Below are 19,646 nucleotides of genomic sequence, written 5' to 3'. Positions count from 1 at the left end.
TAAAGCGGTGTTCAGTCACCAACCAGAATTCCACAACATCCTGTCCATCCGTAGGCCACTCCCAATCCCAAACCTCTGCAAGACCTTCCCAGTCCACTCACCCAGCACTTCTTAGATCCGAGTCCTGTCACAAGCTTATCCTACCCCATCAGAGGCCAGGCCACTTGTGTAGTCAGCCGTGTCTTATAGCAGCTCTGCTGCAATCATTGCACAGCTTTTTATATTTGTATGACGACCAGCCAGCTGTCCACAAGGATGAATGGCCACCACCAAATGGTACCCAAGAACAAAGTGGAACACCCTGTGGCACAATGTGCAGCTGAACATAACATGCTTGATTTCATGGTTGCTTCACAACACAGGCCGTCTGAATCCTCCCCACCACCAGTATCCTTTCTGAACTGTGCAAATGGCAATTATCCTGACAACACATTCTCTGCTCCAGATATTATCCCAGCCTCAATTTATGGTAACCTACTATCCCCACATCCGTCACACAAGTCTCCACCTCTTCTGTCCTGTCATCTCCTTCCAACTCATGTCCCCTCACCTCCAGTTGTGTGCTACTTTCTAGTGCACACCCACTAGTTTTTCCCCTACAGAGCTCCTTTTCTTTTCTGCTCATCATCTCCCCCCCACCCCCCGTCCCCCTTTCCCTTCCTCTTCCACAGTCTCGCAACACTGGGCCAGGCAGCCTCATCCTGCCATCTGGTCCCTGCATACTCTGCCAGACAGCTCTGGACTTCTCTCCCCCTTCCCCACTGTGGGTTGCTACTTCCACTTGACTGCTATCTCCAGCCAGGATGCAACTGTGTCATGTCAAGTGTGCTTGAGGTGTGCTCACTTTGTGTGTGTGTGTGTGTGTGTGTGTGTGTGTGTGTGCATGCATATTGTTGAAATTTCAACCTCCACCTTCCATTGTTTCAAATAATATTTTTGTATATTTGTCTTACTGCAGTAAACTTTTTGTGTGTTACTTTGTATTGAATTTGGTTTGAGTGTAAATATTGAGCATCAGGTGTTTTGCAGTATTTTCCTAGAGCGAAAGATTTTTGAGCTCCATCTGCTTTCATGATGAAATATCTATCTTCTCTAAAAATAGATCTCTCTTTTTGCAATTGTTTTTCATTTCGTACAGAAACAACATAAAAATTTGGGAAATAACTTATTTTAAAATGCAATTGAATGCAACAGAAATTGACCACACCAATGTGTGTTGTTGTAAAAGATGTGAATTTATAAGAAATATGAGGTTACTTTTCTCAGTCTAGAGAATATATACAGTATTTTCAATCCCATATAAATTTTAGAAAAATGGACTTAATGCTGTTTCTGCAGTTTCCAAGTCAGATAAGGAGTAAAGTTAACTACACACCATATAGTTGGTGCATTAAATGACAGAAGGATATAGCACTGAGGATAGGTGTTCTTTTAAGAATGATAACAGTTAGTATGAGATAAACAGAAGTAAGTACGTCTGTAGTGGGAAGGTTGGAGTAATGCGAGTTGCTATGGTAATGAAAGTGAAAGTGACCAGTATCAAAAGGCAGTCTTCTGTAATTTTAATGGAAGGTATTGGGCATTGAGAGGATGAGTGGAATATAGATAACATCATAGAAGGGGAGAAATCATAGAATGGCAGCAACCAGGTTGAAACACCTAAGACCTATGGCCATATTGCAGAAACATGACATTGATGGGCATGATAAGTAATGTGACAGGACACAAATTAATTCAGAATGATGAGCCAAGGTAGTCACAGATAGCAGAAACAGTTCATGAAGTAATTCAAACTGAAGTAAGAGGTGGCTGGATAGTAAAGTGTGTAAAATATCAGTTGCTGGTAATTTCTTGGCTACTAGTAGACATTTTTGAAAAGACATCATATTCATCATTGACTGTAAAAATTATTTATTTCACTATTGCAGTTCGGCCTTTGGGCTATTTTCGAATAGTACTGCAAAAGATTTTGCTTCAGCACATGTCGGACTTATTTTAAAGTCTGAGAAGTGCTGAAGCATAATATTTTGCTACACCACTTGAAAATGGCCCAAAGGCCAAAACCGCAATAGCAAAACAAATTATTTCTACAGTTGACCGTGAATATTATGTCCTTTAGATCAATCTAGATGTCTGTGAAACCCGACAATGAGAAGTTAATTACTAATAGACATGTTACTAGGGGGCAAAGTAGTATACCAATGTAAAAGGAAAAATTAACATTTCATCTTCATGTTATAAGAGAGTGAGTGATGTATTACCTTTGTACTTGGAGTTCTATAATTCAGTGCTTAAGGATGTTTAGCCATTGTGAGGAATTGTAGTACCTAGTAAGGTACTGAGCAATGGGTGAAGTATATGATGCAGAAGAAAAAGCAGAAAATGGAGAAATATTGTCAGGAAAATGGGATAAAGGCAATGAAAGGGAGCACAGTTGTGGGCTTGGATGGCAAGCAGAGTGCAGTATTTAAAGAGATACTAGAGGGAAATAAAGCAGACTAGTTTGGAAGAGTAAAGAGATTTCAGGTGTCTGATGGAATGAAGAAACATCATCGTTTCTTTGTGCTATTTAAACTGCTGCCAGTAGCAAACCAGCTGGCAGTAAGTAATAAGACACACACAGTGTGGAGTGGGGATTAATGAATGGTGTCAGAGCTGGTGATGGTTGCAAAACAGGACTGAAGTATAAAAATAGTAATTGACATTTAGAAACTGAATAGGATTGTGCCACAGTAAACTGAAAGGCCAGGTAGTATGGAAAATTAGTTTCAAATATTGGAATATATCACTGGCCAGAGATACAAGGAAAACACACACACACACACACACACACACACCTGGAAGAAAACCATGAGGGTGGGTCGTGAGTTCTGATAAGTTTTTCCATATAAATCTCTTTTACAGTAAATATATTGTACAGCAGATATTGGACAGAAAATCTTTTTTGCCTATTGACTTTACAACTTGCAAAACAATGTCATTTAAATTTTTATAATAAATTGGCTGCATAAAATGAATAGTGTGGTGTTTACATTTCATAATGAATAAATACAGATTTGAGTGTATGCTGTACACTTATAATTAAAGATATGAATGACATGTTTTCATTCATGAGGTACTGAGAGCTTGAATAAAAGCAGTTTTGCATTAGGTAAGATGTCACAGACTTTTAAAGGTGTTTACTTCAGAAAGAGATTTTGTATGTGGTGTATAGTTTCATTTCTGCATGATATACACCTTCTTGGCACAATGTAGTGTTGCAATGAGTAACATGTATGCCACAGATCGACCCGGTACTGTGATTGTGGACAATTTTGTTTTGAGTAAAGAAGTTTTCTTTCCTAACTATACTCTTTTTAACACACACAACTATTTCTGGTTTATCATTTCAGAGAAGGGGTAAGATTTTTAGATTTTTAAAGAAACATTCGCATGGTTGTCTGCTGCGTGCTTGTTGAATTACTCTTCATGATTGTGTTTTGTTTCCTGAATACAGTTTTGATGTGGTGTACATTTCTCCAAAAAATGATACCATACCTCAGCAATGGACACATGCAGAGTATGGCTAACTGTTCCTGTGGTGAACTGAGCTGCCACTGCAACAGTTGGTACCAGAAATACCATGTTGTGTGTCTACAGCAGAAACATTGCTGTGCATCAAACCATTCAGGCTGTCCACGAGGCGAGACTCGCACCCTCTGGAGCGGCAGTGCTACCAGGAAGATACACACGCTCTTAAGCAACCATGCACAAGCAGTTGCAAGTTGTAGGGTAGTTCAAGTATTGCTACGGAATTCCTGCGGAACATTAGTCATGTCTTCAATTTGTCAAGTGAGATAGAGACAGTGGCCAATAGATAGACAGTAGTTAGTCTTCATTAGAAACAGAACAGTTAATAGAACTATAGTGTATGAACAGAGACTGCCTATCTAGATATTTAACTGAGTACTGTTAGTTTGGAACTGTTCTTTGGATAATACATCAAGACATGTGATTATTTTCCTTCTGACTTTATTTCAGAGAACATTATTAGTTTGTGTTCATGGAACTATAGTCAACGCAGGACAGATGGGCCAAACCTGCATTCTGCAATTTCTGTAACCAGCGTTACCAAAGTTGAGTAATATATTTTGCCATTCGCTATTCTGAGTTACGTTCATCGTGTGTGTCCTGCCCTCGAACCCACGCATCTGTCCTACCAGGACACCTTTATTAGTCTTTTTCGGCAGCAGTGAGATTTTCATCAAAATGGACGCCTCCAGACCACAACAGTTTCAGCACTAGTGTTGTAGCAAAGAATTCTTACTATATAGCTCATTTTTGCTAGTTTTGAATATAGGAATGTGATGTGAGAACTCCAGTTAAGATTTTCTAGAATATGAAACCCAAGAAATTTGGCTTCAGTAACAGCACTAATGTTTTGGTTATCCATACACATTATTGATAGCGGTGCATTTTTATTTTGATCTGTGTGGAAATTCATTAATGCTGTTTTCTGTGGATTTACAACTTGCCAGTTTCAGTTAAACCTGGGGAAACCTCTCACAATTATTTCACAATATCTTTTGCAGATGTGCTTGCATAGCTGAGTCAGTAGAGCACTCGCCCATGAAAGGCAAAGATCCCAGATTCAAGTCCCATTCTGGCGCATAGTGTTAATCTACCAGGAAGTTTCAAATCAGTGCACACACTGCTGCAGAGTGAAAATTCGTTCTGAAGTAAAATTCTGCCCCACCTCTTTCTTTCCTTTTCTTCTCATCTCTACCATTTCCCCAAAGCTCTGACTGCCCTTTGCAATCAATGTATGTGGTATTGCCAATCCTCGCTGGTGCTGAAGGACTCAGAATTAAAACATTAATCCAATACTTAGAAACAATGGAAACTGTTAAGACCTTTAAGTTCAAGGATAATAACTACAGTGTTAGCAGACTAGCAAGATACAGTAAATGTTCTTTTCGAAAAAGAACCCCTTCCAGCAATAGGTTTGAGTAAAATTCAGTTGGTAATTCAACAAACAGCCTGTTTCAACTTCAGATATAAAAATTTTCGTGTTGTAGATATCTTGTTTTGTGTTCTCTGTCAATTTTAGACCATCTTTTTATTTCTCCATAAAATAAGTCTTCATTTTCTATGTACTCATGTTTTCATAAAGTTCGACAGTTTGGCCTTTAAGTTTGTCATGTTTCATTCACTCTGTTTAATTTTAATTCATTCAGATCTTGTGCTGATTAATGTAGTGCTCTTGATGTGGCATTTCAGTCTGTCAGTACTATGCCATTGTTGTTACAATTGTTACTCCATTGAATTTCCTGAACCTGATATGGGCTTTGGTAAGTTATAAAACAGTTGTGACAACTAAATAGTAATTATTTTTTTAGAGAATACTGTATTCATTTTGTGTAGTTATTCACATTATATTGAATATAAGATCTTGCAAGTGAATCTTCATATTTTTTGCAGAATTTCGCTTGATTTATTAGGATTTGAGCATGCAGCTGCAGAAACTCCATTTCTTCATTGATACTATGGTCACATATGTCAGTCATCTTCAAGTAATCTGAGAGACTGTGTGAAATCCAAGAACTGCGTCACTCTGTTAGCATCACAGAACACACAAGGGCCAGAGATGATGATCAGCGGCAAAGAGCTTGTATGAAATATCCTGTGTTTAGACACTTGATCTATCCTAGGATATTGCTGCATCAATAGAAGTGGTCTGTAGTGACAACTTTGCAAGTTGATCAAACAAAGTGCCGGAGCCCATGCTTTTTTCAGTCTGAAATATCCTGTCTGTAGTAATTAAATCTTTAGTTAAACAAAGTTCCACTGCTCCCTTTACCACAAAGTCTCAGAATGATAAAGTTGATGCCATAAGTTTGTTTGTTGTGATACGCCACAGTGTTGATCCACTGCTGTGCCACAGCTGATTTATTGGTTTTTTTTACAAAATTCCCTGCAAGTGTGGTCTTTCGTACATCCAGAAGACAACACTCACAACCCATTTGGGATATCCCAAACACATAAGGTTCATCCATCTCTTATAGCCCAATAAATCACTGCATCAACACTGGCCACTCTACGGCATATGTTGAAAGCCTGGTGTCGACTCATTGTTCTAGGTCTCAGTAGTAAAGAAAGCAGTGAAAATCCTTTTAACTAAGGATTTAATTTGTAGATATAGTTATTTTAGTGTGGACAAACTGTGGAATAAGTGCTTCTTTTGATCATCTCACTAAGGTGTCACTGAAGTCCAGCTCCTGTTGATCCATCAGTATGCCAGCATGGATTGAGAATCTAATCATAGGTCAGGTCATACAAGCTATTTGCTGCTGTTCAACTTCTCTGGCCTGTGTGTGTTCTAAGAGGCTAGTGCAGTGATCCAGTTCTCATGTTATAAACTAAGGATGTGATTGCTATAACTTTAATCTCTCAGCTCTCCTAGAAGGTACCCCCTGAATTTAATGGATGATACCTTGTGGTTTTCATGATACTGCTTCTCATTTCAAGTAATATCAGAATATAGAAGAAAGGAAAAAATGTTATTTTCAGTCTTTGGTATGGTCAGGTGTGTTTCTGATTATGCAGTGTGGCAGTTAGATTCTGAGTATTCTTTCAGTTACTTTTACTTTTTCAAATAGTATTCACAAGTTTCAGCTTGTCAATACATCAGTCATCATAGGGGGAATATTTTTAATACTTTTTTGGGAATGGTATGATACAGTAGACAAACATTGTCTATTAAAATATACTGATATTCCAGACATACACTTACTAGTTAAAAGTTTTAAATTTTTGTATTGATCAACAAGGCATACAAAAATTCCATATTCTCTTGTTGCCCTGATTAACACTCAGTGAGGCATTGACCATTTTGGACGCACATAAACAAGACTAAGAAGACTGCTAAGTATTTGGACAATTTCCCTATATAAAGTGCTAACTAAGGTAGAAACAAACACACCAACACTCCATCTTTCCGAGAGAGAGAGAGAGAGAGAGAGAGAGACTACTCTAGCCCTTGGGGCTGCAATGAGTCATTTTCTAACATTCCACAGTTCCAAATCTAATTTCTGGATCTGCCAACTTTTTAAATGTTTTTATTTTGTGGATGCACATCTGACAGAGAGCCTTCATAGTTCCCAACCTTGAACCAAGTATCTCACTACCCCAAAACTCACTAAGGTTAGTCTGCCAACATATCTTAAACCAGTACTGTCAACATAACTTCAAACCAAACTCTTTCATTATTTTACAAGTCTCAGCAGCTGTCATTCCCGTTGAAAAGCTATACCATTTCACTGGCCCTTTATAAACAATATCATCTCCTTAGTGTTTCAATAACTGGTTAAAATATCTCTCAAGAGCTTCATAGGGTGAACTGAACCAGTCACTTCAAATTGCAGGATTTCTTATACTTAATCACATTATTATCCACATGCATGGTTTTACCTGATCAGGAGCTAAATGAACTTAAGCTATATGCTTCTCTTAACTTCTCATAGCTCTCCAGAATGTTTGGCTTACAGACCTCCATGGACTGCTGTACAGTGTCAAACCACATCAAACACTGGACTTCTAGAAATGATTTAGTTTCTGAGCTGCTGCTATTGTAGCTACCCGAGAGTGTACAGTCTTGGAGAAGCTTTCTCATCTAATCATCATATTGAGTCTCTATCAGTAGAGCTTTATCACTTCCACCTCCTCTACCTACTGTTTTAGTCTCACTCCAAGCATTAACATTTTGTTAATGTTTTGTCTCACAGTGATAATAATTAATCTTCCACAAGGTTGGATAAACAATTCATCTTTCAAAAATTTCCACCTTCTAATTGAGCTAGCTCTATTCTCCCTTTTAATACAACACAAACAGGTTCATAAAATATGTAGAAAAGTTTTTGCTGTTGCCTTGTGCTTTGTTTCAAGGCATTCTTGTTTGTTTTGTCTTCCAATCCAACTTTACCCACTTTTTTGCACTGGTTCTCATTTAATTCCTGTATGACTCCTGTATGCTTTTCTCTCTGTTTCTTGGTCATCAAGCATTCAGCTCTTGAGGCATTTGTCTGGAATTCACATACCCAGACGAAATTATTAATGTGTTTTATTTGAAAGAAATGAACTTCCAAAACTATTTACAGAATGTGTGTGGAAAAGAAACAGTATCCCAAAACTGGAACAATGCTGTCATTGTTGAATTTCACAAGAAAGGAGACAGATTGGGGCAGGGGGCTATAGACATATCAGCCTACTCTCCACAGTAATAAGATTTGCATGAAAATAATTTCCAACCTCGTAAATAAATATTGAATTTTAATCACGCAAAGTAATGAATTGAATATAATAGAGGGAAACATTCCACGTGGGAAAAATATATCTAAAAACACAGATGATTTGACTTACTGAACGAAAGTGCTGGCAAGTCGATAGACACACAAACAAACACAAACATACACACAAAATTCAAGCTTTCGCAACAAACTGTTGCCTCATCAGGAAAGAGGGAAGGAGAGGGAAAGACGAAAGGATGTGGGTTTTAAGGGAGAGGGTAAGGAGTCATTCCAATCCCAGGAGCGGAAAGACTTACCTTAGGGGGGAAAAAGGAAAAAAGGACAGGTATACACTCGCACACACACACATATCCATCCGCACATACACAGACACAAGCAGACGAGTGTATACCTGTCCTTTTTTCCCCCTAAGGTAAGTCTTTCCGCTCCTGGGATTGGAATGACTCCTTACCCTCTCCCTTAAAACCCACATCCTTTCGTCTTTTCCTCTCCTTCCCTCTTTCCTGATGAGGCAACAGTTTGTTGCGAAAGCTTGAATTTTGTGTGTATGTTTGTGTTTGTTTGTGTGTCTATCGACCTGCCAGCACTTTCGTTTGGTAAGTCACATCATCTGTTTTTTTTTTTTTTTTTTTTAGATATAAAGTAATGAATTGGCTTTTTAAGTGGATTTAAGACAGTGGACCACTCACAAGTGGTGAGTAAAGTAATTAAATGGAGTGATGAGTATGAATTACCTATTTGTTTTGTGTTTGTAGATTTTGATTAGGTATTAAAATCCGTGGAGAAGAAATAAAAACTTTGAGGTTCGCCGATGACATTGTAATTCTGTCAGAGACAGCAAAGGACTTGGAAGAGCAGTTGAACAGAATGGACAGTGTCTTGAAAGGAGGATATAAGATGAACATTATCAAAAGCAAAATGAGGATAATGGAATGTAGTCGAATTGTCAGGTGATGCTGAGGGAATTAGATTAGGAAATGAGACACTTAAAGTAGCAAAGGAGTTTTGCTATTTGGGGAGCAAAATAAGTGATGATGGTCAAAGTAGAGAGGATATAAAATGTAGACTGGCAATGGCAAGGAAAGCGTTTCTGAATAAGAGAAATTTGTTAACGTCGAGTATAGATTTAAGTGTCAGGAAGTTGTTTCTGAAAGTATTTGTATGGAGTGTAGCCATGTATGGACATGAAACATGGACGATAAATAGTTTGGACAAGAAGAGAATAGAAGCTTTCGAAATGTGGTGCTACAGAAGAATGCTGAAGATTAGATGGGTAGATCACATAACTAATGAGGAGGTATTGAATAGAATTGGGGAGAAGAGGAGTTTGTGGCACAACTTGACAAGAAGAAGGGACCGGTTGGTAGGACATGTTCTGAGGCATCAAGGGATCACATATTTATCATAGGAGGGCAGCGTGGAGGGTAAAAATCGTAGAGGGAGACCAAGAGATGACTACACTAAGCAGATTCAAAAGGATGTAGGTTGCAGTAAGTACTGGGAGATGAAGAAGCTTGCATAGGATAGAGTTGCATGGATAGCTGCATCAAACAAGTCTCAGGGCTGAAGACCACAACATCATCAACAACAACAACAACAATAACAGATTTTGATTCAGTTTCAACAAAATCTGTTCAGCAGTGATTCAACCTGTGATAGTGTGCTGAAAAATATTCAAGGTGTATGAAATTCACACCTAAGCTCTTCGCCAGATAATGAATTTCAAAATTGTAATTCTGCATTATTATTTCTTCATTTTTCTGCATCAGTGAATGATCAATAGTTTTGAGCATGTCCGTTCATTATCAAAGTATTACCTGTGTGGTTCTGAAACGATTAATGAAATAACATTTAAGCTATTCACAAATCTTCAACTTTGGACATTCTGCGTTCTTAATATATATGCTGTTACACACTGAGTCATCTGTGCTGCGACAGTTTACAAGTGTTATTTTATTAATCATTTCAGAACTACTCAGCTAATGCTTTGATAATGAATGGACACATTCAAAACTATAGTTGGAGTCATGAATGATGGCGGTAGAGTTTATGCTTGTTCTGTGCATCTGTCACACATTCCCGACAATCAGTGAGCTTTCAGTAGTGTTCTCAGCACTCGCTGTGAATGTTGTATCTAATGTGAGCATTAAATGTGATCGTAGTGAGTTATTTATTGAGTTTTTATTCCACTTGTTGTGTGTTGTCATTACTGATGGTGGTGGTAAGCAAGAAATTCTGTACAAGCAAACAAGAGATATAATTTACAGTATACACGCTTTCTTCAAATGCAACGCATGTGTATGGGCATACTGCAGACGTTGCTTGGAACTGGCAACAATGCGATCTCCACCCGTGTCTCGAGCTGCGCGAACTGCCATCATTCGTGGATCGGACTATAGTCACCATTCACCCAATTTGTCAGCATGACAGAGAGAAAAATAAAGAAGCAAACAAACACCGCAACTTGCACACTCGTGACCACAGTCTCTGGCAGCTGAAGCCAGACCAGGCCTCAGTTGCCAGAACTGTGGTCGGTGTGTGTGTGTGTGTGTGTGTGTGTGTGTGTGTGTGTGTGTGTGTGTGTTTTCACTGTAGGCCTTGTTGGCCGAAAGCTCACTTTCTGACAGTTTTTTTGTTGTGCCTATCTGACTCAGCATCTCTGCCATATGGTGAGTAGCAACTATCCTTTTCATGTTGTTCTGATAAAATATGCACTGTGACTGTCTGCATTTTTGAATAGCAGTGCAGACAAATCTCAAGAGTACACCATTGGGTACTAGATACAATTTTTAATCATAAGTGTTAAGTACCTTGTCTTCAGCAAGGTTTGCAAATTCATAAAATATTGTGGCTACAAGCATTTAAAAGAAGCTAGTGATTGTAAACAAGTAAATATCCTTTCTCTTTCTCATACTGGTTTTATTTGCAGGGAAGGTTGCACAACTGTTGTACGAGAACTGAGTTCAGAAATGCCTGAGAGACCAGCTGTAATAGTCGCATCTGTGGGGGGTGGTGGCCTGTTGACAGGTATTTTGGATGGCCTCAAGGAAGTAGGTATGTACACAGTTTCTTAAGAATACATACTGTCATTTGCATTTAGCATGTGCTAGTTTTCATTATTCATTCAGTGCTTCATGTATTGTGTTGTGTTTTGTAGTTTCCATCATGAAGGAAAACCTTTAAGGATGTAGAATGACTTTAAATGTGAACATTTTAGGTTAGGCTTTACCGTGATTGTTGTGAGTAGCGAATCAAACAACAAGTTTACTGTTTAAACAGTGACTGGTAACAGTAACTTATTGTTTCATTTGATGTAGAATGAGTTAAGACATACATTAAATCCATGAAAGAACAGTTAGAAACTTTCACACAGATTCAGTAATTAATTGTTACCGCTATGTATAGGGTGATTTTAAAAGGACTTTGCAACTTTACTTACATTTAGAACTTTATTGGGATGACTTAGACATATAGTTAAGGTGCCATCTTGTTGCAAAAGTTTCATTCACTTATTGTTGTGGTACCAAATTTTCCCTCTAAGAACGACGGAAAGTTGAAAATAAAAATGACAGGCTTCACAGGACCTGAATATGTTCGTTGGATGGAAGAAACAAAGTCAGCAACAAGGGATCAACATAAATTTTACCGATAACTGTAAGGAACCTTGTATAGGCCTACAATTCACTACCGGCATCAGAAGTTCATTTAAACTGGTTGTTGAAATTATTATAACATATCTCGATGTCACCCATGACTTTCTGAGGCTATTGTTGAGTGAGTGAGAGTGGATTTTGTGCACAGTCCCAGGAAATCAATGCATTGTGCATTACGAGTGCTTGGAGTTCCTCAATCAACTGTCTGAAGAGTGTTATGAGAAAGATTGCACCTGATACAGACTAACATTGTTACATGTCCTCACAGGTACAGATGAGGCATGCTACGCATTTTGTGCAAAAATGTTATGCTGGACGGAGGAAAATAAAACATTGAGTACTCACATGGTTTTTAGCAACGAATCAACATTTCCCGTCATTGGGAATGTCAACAAACACAACTGCAGGATTTGGGGCAGTGAGAAGCCAAACCACTATGCGGAAAACATTCGTGGTAGCCTGAAAGTGTATTTATTGCGCCTTCAGTAAAATTAAGGTGTACAGACCTCTCTTTTTTTCCATGAAAAAAACCATAAACGGTTGCATGTTTCTGAATGTGCTCTAAGTTTTTATTCCAGTAGTTACATGATGATGATGATGATGAAGATGGACACGTTCACTTCCAACAAGACAGAGAAACACTTCACTACCTTAGAGAAGTGCAAGATGCTCTTCAAAAATGACTTTAGAAGTCATTGGATTTTTTTTTTTGGGGGGGGGGGGGATCCAATTGCATGACCACCCTGTTATCCAGGCTTGAGCCCCCTCCATATTCCAAGAGTTAATAGGTCAGATTATTGCCGCAGACCCAGAACTGATGCCAGATATGCTAAAAAAAGTGTAGCAAGAAATTGATTGCAGATGGGACATATGCTGTGTGTTGAATGGCAACCACGTTCAGCCAAAGTGAAACTGAATGTGTGGGACGAAAGTTACTGTATTTTGGTACAAGATCGTACCTCTACTACCAGTATAAGTTTTCTCAATAAAATTCTGCATGTAAGTAGAGTTATGAAGTCAAAGAATCACCCTGCACTGTTTGTGCCTGCACAAAGTCTGTTATTTCTCTCCTACTCCTAGATTAATGGCACAGTGGCATGCTGCTGCTCTTCCCTTTCCACTCCCTGTTGTTACAAATCAAGGCTACAAGCAAAAATATTGCATCCAGCATTTTTCTAAACATGACATCACTCTTTTTATCCGTTTCATATCTTCAAGTCTAGGGCTAATCAATTTTGATCACCTGTTCTGTGATCAGCATGTTTGACATTGTTGTAAACAACAGCTTTTGTTAAAGATATTTTTTCACAAAACTTTCTGGCAGACTAAAACTTAATCTTCAGTTAATATGTTAAAGTGAAATGTTTCCAAATAAACTAACACTCCTGATGCCAAACTTTCCAATTACTTTTATGTTTATGAATGATCACTGCAGACTGGTGTATGATACAAATTATTGACTTAATACAACTCCACCCATATCTTGGATTAATTGTATGTACATTACCATCCTTACAACTATCAGCTTTAACTAGTACAAATTCTTTTGCATTTGTTGCATGACTAATTGATCAGCACATGACTGGAGTCATGTAGTGGCCAGAAACACATTGTTTGTAGTGTTATTACTACAGTGTGCAAGCTTTCCACCATGATTTGTTTACTAGAGTCCGCAGCTCATGGTCGTGCAGTAGCGTTCTTGCTTCCCGCGCCCAGGTTTGATTCCCGGTGGGGTCAGGGATTTTCTCTGCCTCGTGATGACTGGGTGTTGTGTGATGTCCTTAGGTTAGTTAGGTTTAAGTAGCTCCAAGTTCTAGGGGACTGATGACCATATATGTTAAGTCCCATAGTGCTCAGAGCCATTTGAACCATTTTGTTTACTAGAATAATCTAAAATCAATCATCTTCGGAATTCAGAAGCACTTTGGTTGGCAGTGAGGACACTGATGATGATCTAAACAATCAAAATGTGCAAATGATGCAATGGACTGTCCAGTGTGTTCGCAAAAAGGTCTTTAAGATGGGTCAGGGGAGAAGTGTGGAGGCATTAATTTGTTATAAAAATTGTGGAACATACTTGTGTAAAATGACTTTTTTGGAGACCAAATTCTTTGCATGAATCAATATAGTTTCTGCACGCACCAATCCTTTGACAGTATCTCAGAACTACCGCTCAAAAATATGATACAATTTAATTCAACACAATGTTGCCTTCGGTAAATGCTGTTTGGGTGTGATCTAAATGTAACTTCTAACAGCTGTTTTGAGAATCTTTTATGGACAACAGCTAGATCTGTGTCATTGTGAAAGATGCAGGGGTTGTAGCAGTTGGGCATCACAATCAATAGAGGTTGCAGATTAGTTCATACAACAAAGTACTTGAAACCATCATGTTCCAATTACATATTTTAGATACTGATGACATGTTTAAGGGGGCATTTACGCCACTAGGAGTACGCCACGTAAATAACGATGAAAACCTACAAATATTGGTAGGTTAGTTGGTCACTCAGTTCATTACATGTCAATATTATGAAAAGGATAGACTGCTACTCACCATATAGCAGAGATGTTGAGTCACAGGTAGGCACAACAAAAAGGCTGTTAAAGGAGTAAGCTTTCGGCCAAAAGGCTTCCTTCTGAAGTAGACAATATACACATGCACACATTCATGCATCTCCATTATATGGTGAGTAGCAGCATATTCTTTTCATAATATTGTCATCATTCCATCCTGGATTTTCCATTGTTTAATTCACTGCATGTGCTTGAGCCAATGCTGTCAGTGGTTTTGTGATTGGAATTTAGTTACTTTCAATGGACTAAATGGAGTAAGCTACAAAATGTTCTTTGAGCATATCTACCTGGAGTTTCTGGGAGATGTGGCACAAAGAATTCATTGGCTAATGTACTTTAACCCCCCCCCCCCCTCCCGTGAACCATGGACCTGGCCGTTGGTGGGGAGGCTTGAGTGCCTCAGCGTACCGTAGGTGTAACAACGGAGGGGTATCTGTTGAGAGGCCAGACAAACGCGTGGTTCCTGAAGAGGGGCAGCAGCCTTTTCAGTAGTTGCAGGGGCAACAGTCTGGATGATCGACTGATCTGGCCTTGTAACACTAACCAAAACGGCCTTGCTGTGCTGGTACTGCGAACAGCTGAAAGCAAGGGGAAACTACAGCCGTAATTTTTCCAGAGGGCATGCACCTTTACTGCATGGTTAAATGATGATGGCGTCCTCTTGGGTAAAATATTCCGGGGTAAAATAGTCCCCCATTCGGATCTCCGGGTGGGGACTACTCAAGAGGATGTCATCATCAGGAGAAAGAAAACTGGCGTTCTACGGATCGGAGTGTGGAATGTCAGATCCCTTAATTTGGCAGGTAAGTTACAAAATTTAAAAAGGGAAATGGATAGGTTAAAGTTAGATATAGTGGGAATTAGTGAAGTTCGGTGGCAGGAGGAACAAGACTTTTGGTCAGGCGAATACAGTATCATAAATACAAAATCAAATAGGGGTGATGCAGGAGTAAGTTTAATAATGAATAGGAGTGTGGGTAAGCTACTACAAACAGCATAGTGAACGCATTATTGTGGCCAAGATAGACACGAAGCCCACGCCTACTACAGTAGTACAAGTTTATATGCCAACTAGATCTGCAGATGACGAAGAAATGGAAGAAATGTATGATGAAATCAAAGAAATTATTCAGATAGTGAAGGGAGACGAAAATTTAATACTGATGGGTGACTGGAATTTGGTAGTAGGAAAAGGGAGAGAAGGAAACGTAGTAGCTGAATATGGATTGGGGCTAAGAAATGAAAGAGGAAGCCGCTTGGTACAATTTTGCACAGAGCACAACTTAATCATAGCTAACACTTGGTTCAAGAATCATGAAAGAAGGTTGTATACATGGAAGAACCCTGGAGATACTGACAGGTTTCAGATAGATTATATAATGGTAAGACAGAGATTTAGGAACCAGGTTTTAAATTGTAAGACATTTCCAGGGGCAGATGTGGACTCTGACCACAATCTATTGGTTATGAACTGTAGATTAAAACTGAAGAAACTGCAAAAAGGTGGGAATTTAAGGAGATGGGACCTGGATAACTGACTAAACCAGAGCTTGAACAGAGTTCAGGGAGAGCATAATGGAACAATTGACAGGAATGGAGGAGAGAAATACAGTAGAAGAAGAATGGGTAGCTTTGAGGGATGAAGTAGTGAAGGCAGCAGAGGATCAAGTAGGTAAAAAGACAAGGGCTAGTAGAACTCCTTGGGTAACAGAAGAAATATTGAATTTAATTGATGAAAGGAGGAAATATAAAAATGCAGTAAATGAAGCAGGCAAAAAGGAATACAAATGTCTCAAAAATGAGATTGACAGGAAGTGCAAAATGGCTAAGCAGGGATGGCTAGAGGACAAATGTAAGGATGTAGAGGCTTATCTCACTAGGGGTAAGATAGATACTGCCTACAGGAAAATTAAAGAGACCTTTGGAGAAAAGAGAGCCACCTGTATGAATATCAAGAGCTCAGATGGAAACCCAGTTCTAAGCAAAGAAGGGAAAGCAGAAAGGTGGAAGGAGTATATAGAGGGTCTATACAAGGGCGATGTACTTCAGGACAATATTATGGAAATGGAAGAGGATGTAGATGAAGATGCAATGGGAGATATGATACTGCGTGAAGAGTTTGACAGAGCACTGAAAGATCTGAGTCGAAACAAGGCCCCCGGAGTAGACAACATTCCATTAGAACTACTGACGGCCTTGGGAGAGCCAGTCCTGACAAAACTCTACCATCTGGTGAGCAAAATGTATGAGACAGGCAAAATACCCTCAGACTTCAAGAAGAATATAATAATTCCAATCCCAAAGAAAGCAGGTGTTGACAGATGTGAAAATTACCCAACAATCATTTTGATAAGCCACAGCTGCAAAATACTAACGCGAATTCTTTACAGACGAATGGAAAAACTAGTAGAAGCCGTCCTCGAGGAAGATCAGTTTGGATTCCGTAGAAATATTGGAACACGTGAGGCAGTACTGACCCTATGACTTAGAAGCTAGATTAAGGAAAGGCAAACCTATGTTTCTAGCATTTGTAGACTTAGAGAAAGCTTTTGACAATGTTGAGTGGAATACTCTCTTTCAAATTCTGAAGGTGGGAGGGGTAAAATACAGGGAGCGAAAGGCTATTTACAATTTGTACAGAAACCAGATGGCAGTTATAAGAGTCAAGGGGCATGAAAGGGAAGCAGTGGTTGGGAAGGGAGTGAGACAGGGTTGTAGCCTATCCCCAATGGTATTCAATCTTTATATTGAGCAAGCAGTGAAAGAAACAAAAGAAAAATTCGGTGTAGGTATTAAAATCCATGGAGAAGTACTAAAAACTTTGAGGTTTACTGATGACATTGTAATTCTGTCAGAGACAGCAAAGGACTTGAAAGAGCAGTTGAACGGAATGGACAGTGTCTTGAAAGGAGGATATAAGATGAACATCAACAAAAGCAAAACGAGGATAATGGAATGTAGTCGAATTAAGTCGGGTGATGCTGAGGGAATTAGATTAGGAAATGAGACACTTAAAGTAGTAAAGGAGTTTTGCTATTTGGGGAGCAAAATAACTGATGATGGTCGAAGTAGAGAGGATATAAAATGTAGACTGGCAATGGCAAGGAAAGTGTTTCTGAAGAAGAGAAATTTATTAACATCGAATATAGATTTAAGTGTCAGGAAGTCATTTCTGAAAGTATTTGTATGGAGAGTGGCCATGTATGGAAGTGAAACATGGACGATAACTAGTTTGGACAAGAAGAGAATAGAAGCTTTCGAAATGTGGTGCTACAGAAGAATGCTGAAGATTAGATGGGTAGATCATATAACTAATGAGGAGGTATTGAATAGGATTGGGGAGAAGAGAAGTTTGTGGCACAACTTGACGAGAAGAAGGGATCGGTTTGTAGGACATGTCCTGAGGCATCAAGGGATCACCAAATTAGTATTGGAGGGCATCGTGGAGGGTAAACACCGTAGAGGGAGACCAAGAAATGAATACACTAAGCAGATTCTAAAGGATGTAGGTTGCAGTAGGTACTGGGAGATGAAGCAGCTTGCACAGGACAGAGTAGCATGGAGAGTTGCATCAAACCAGTCTCAGGACTGACGACCACAACAACAAACAACAATGTTCTTTCAGTGGCAGGGCCAGACACAATTTACACTCAATGCCAGGGATTCCATTGACTTTAAGTCTTGTGGAAGATAAACTGGATATAGTGGCCCTAGTCAGTGGCCAGTTCAGCGACCAGGTATGAAACCAATGGGCCATTTTTTTTTTTTTTTTTTTTTGTCTTGAGAAGAGCCAGAAAGTTCAGTCAGTGTTCACATGGACCTGCTTTCTCAATTTTTTTTTTTTTTTAAAGTAGTGAATTGCTTTCATTACCATAGCAGCAACATTTTTACAAATGACAACTTCGTAGTACCGTTTAGATGTGACATAACTTATTTTAAAATTTGTTATTTGTTGTTGTTGAAACAATGACAGCCCAGAAACTGGCTGAGGTGGTTTGCTTACAATGAGTGTTTGAATCAACGGTGTTGTGAAATAATAGAATTTTCATGTGAATGTTTCCATTTGGTGACTTTTTTTTATGATTTTTGTAAAGGCTTAACTCAACAACAGTACCTTGAATCAGTTCATTCAACTTTTAGTCGTCAGTCGCCATCAGGAAATATTTTTTGCAGTTGGTTAAGAGAATTTTGTAATGTTGATAAATATTGACATGTAAGTTACTTTGATACAGATGTATTCTTAGGGATCTCAAAGACTGTAATTCCTTTAATTTTGTGTGAATTTTTAGCTGTGACAGGGATCTGTTCCTGATGGAGCCTTTACAATTTAACTAAAGCTATTAAAAAAAAAAAAACAGATTAGTATGAATTCATGTAAGAAAATGTGCAAAGGATGTGATCAGGGCAATTTAAAATCCATATACAACATTGTACTAGGAGACACAACTTGCATGTATTCGAATGAGGTGCAAACTATGCAGCAATTGAGTGTTCAGCTGTTCCAAGAGGAACCAAAGCCAAGAACAGCAGTTCATTCACGAGATACTTTCAAGAAAATGATTGCTTTTTTTTCTTTGTTTATGCTGGATATGTCACAACCATTTCTCTAAAGCATCACAGATCAATTAAAGCAGACTGGTACTCAACAAGTTTTAAAGATGAATATTTGGATAAACAATAAAATTATATATACCCAAATATGTTTTACTTTCATTGGTGTTGTAAAAACTTAAAAGGCAGCCATCTTGAGTGTATATTGTAACAGTGCCTGACAAGAAACAGTTCTGTATTATTATGCACTTACTGCATGGAAACAAAGTTGATAGTTTGTTCATTGTCTGTAAGTTTTCATTATCTGGCTCTACACATACCAGGGTTAAACTTCAAGCGTGGTAACAAAAAGACCAGAGAGTGGTTAAATAGATCATCTAAATGAAGTATCCTGAGTCATTAGGAATCTTTTCTTCGCATTTTGTGTTGTCGCATTTGCATTGGCACATTGGGAAAATTTGGGTATGATACCATCCAATGACAAGAGGTCATACATTAATAGGATTTGCGAAGAATGACAAAATGCTTGTCCTGAACATATTCTTCCAGAAAAAAGTGAATAAAAATTGAAATTAGCAAG

At 38.6% G+C, this 19,646-nt stretch overlaps 1 protein-coding gene across 2 annotated transcripts in view; it reads left to right on the top strand.

Annotated features, from left to right (window-relative positions):
- The window catches only part of LOC126259699 (L-serine dehydratase/L-threonine deaminase-like), a 124,170-nt gene that overhangs the window by 56,613 nt on the left and 47,911 nt on the right, over nucleotides 1-19,646 (top strand). For both annotated transcript variants that reach the window (XM_049956669.1, XM_049956670.1), the window contains exon 5: nucleotides 11,215-11,339. In XM_049956669.1, coding sequence (XP_049812626.1) covers nucleotides 11,215-11,339 — 125 coding nt within the window. The remainder of the gene's footprint in view (nucleotides 1-11,214; nucleotides 11,340-19,646) is intronic.

This window comes from Schistocerca nitens, chromosome 5, assembly GCF_023898315.1.
Source record: "Schistocerca nitens isolate TAMUIC-IGC-003100 chromosome 5, iqSchNite1.1, whole genome shotgun sequence".
NCBI lineage: Eukaryota > Metazoa > Arthropoda > Insecta > Orthoptera > Acrididae > Schistocerca > Schistocerca nitens.
Note: the sequence above shows the minus strand (reverse complement) of the source record. Positions and strands in the feature narration are given on the sequence as shown.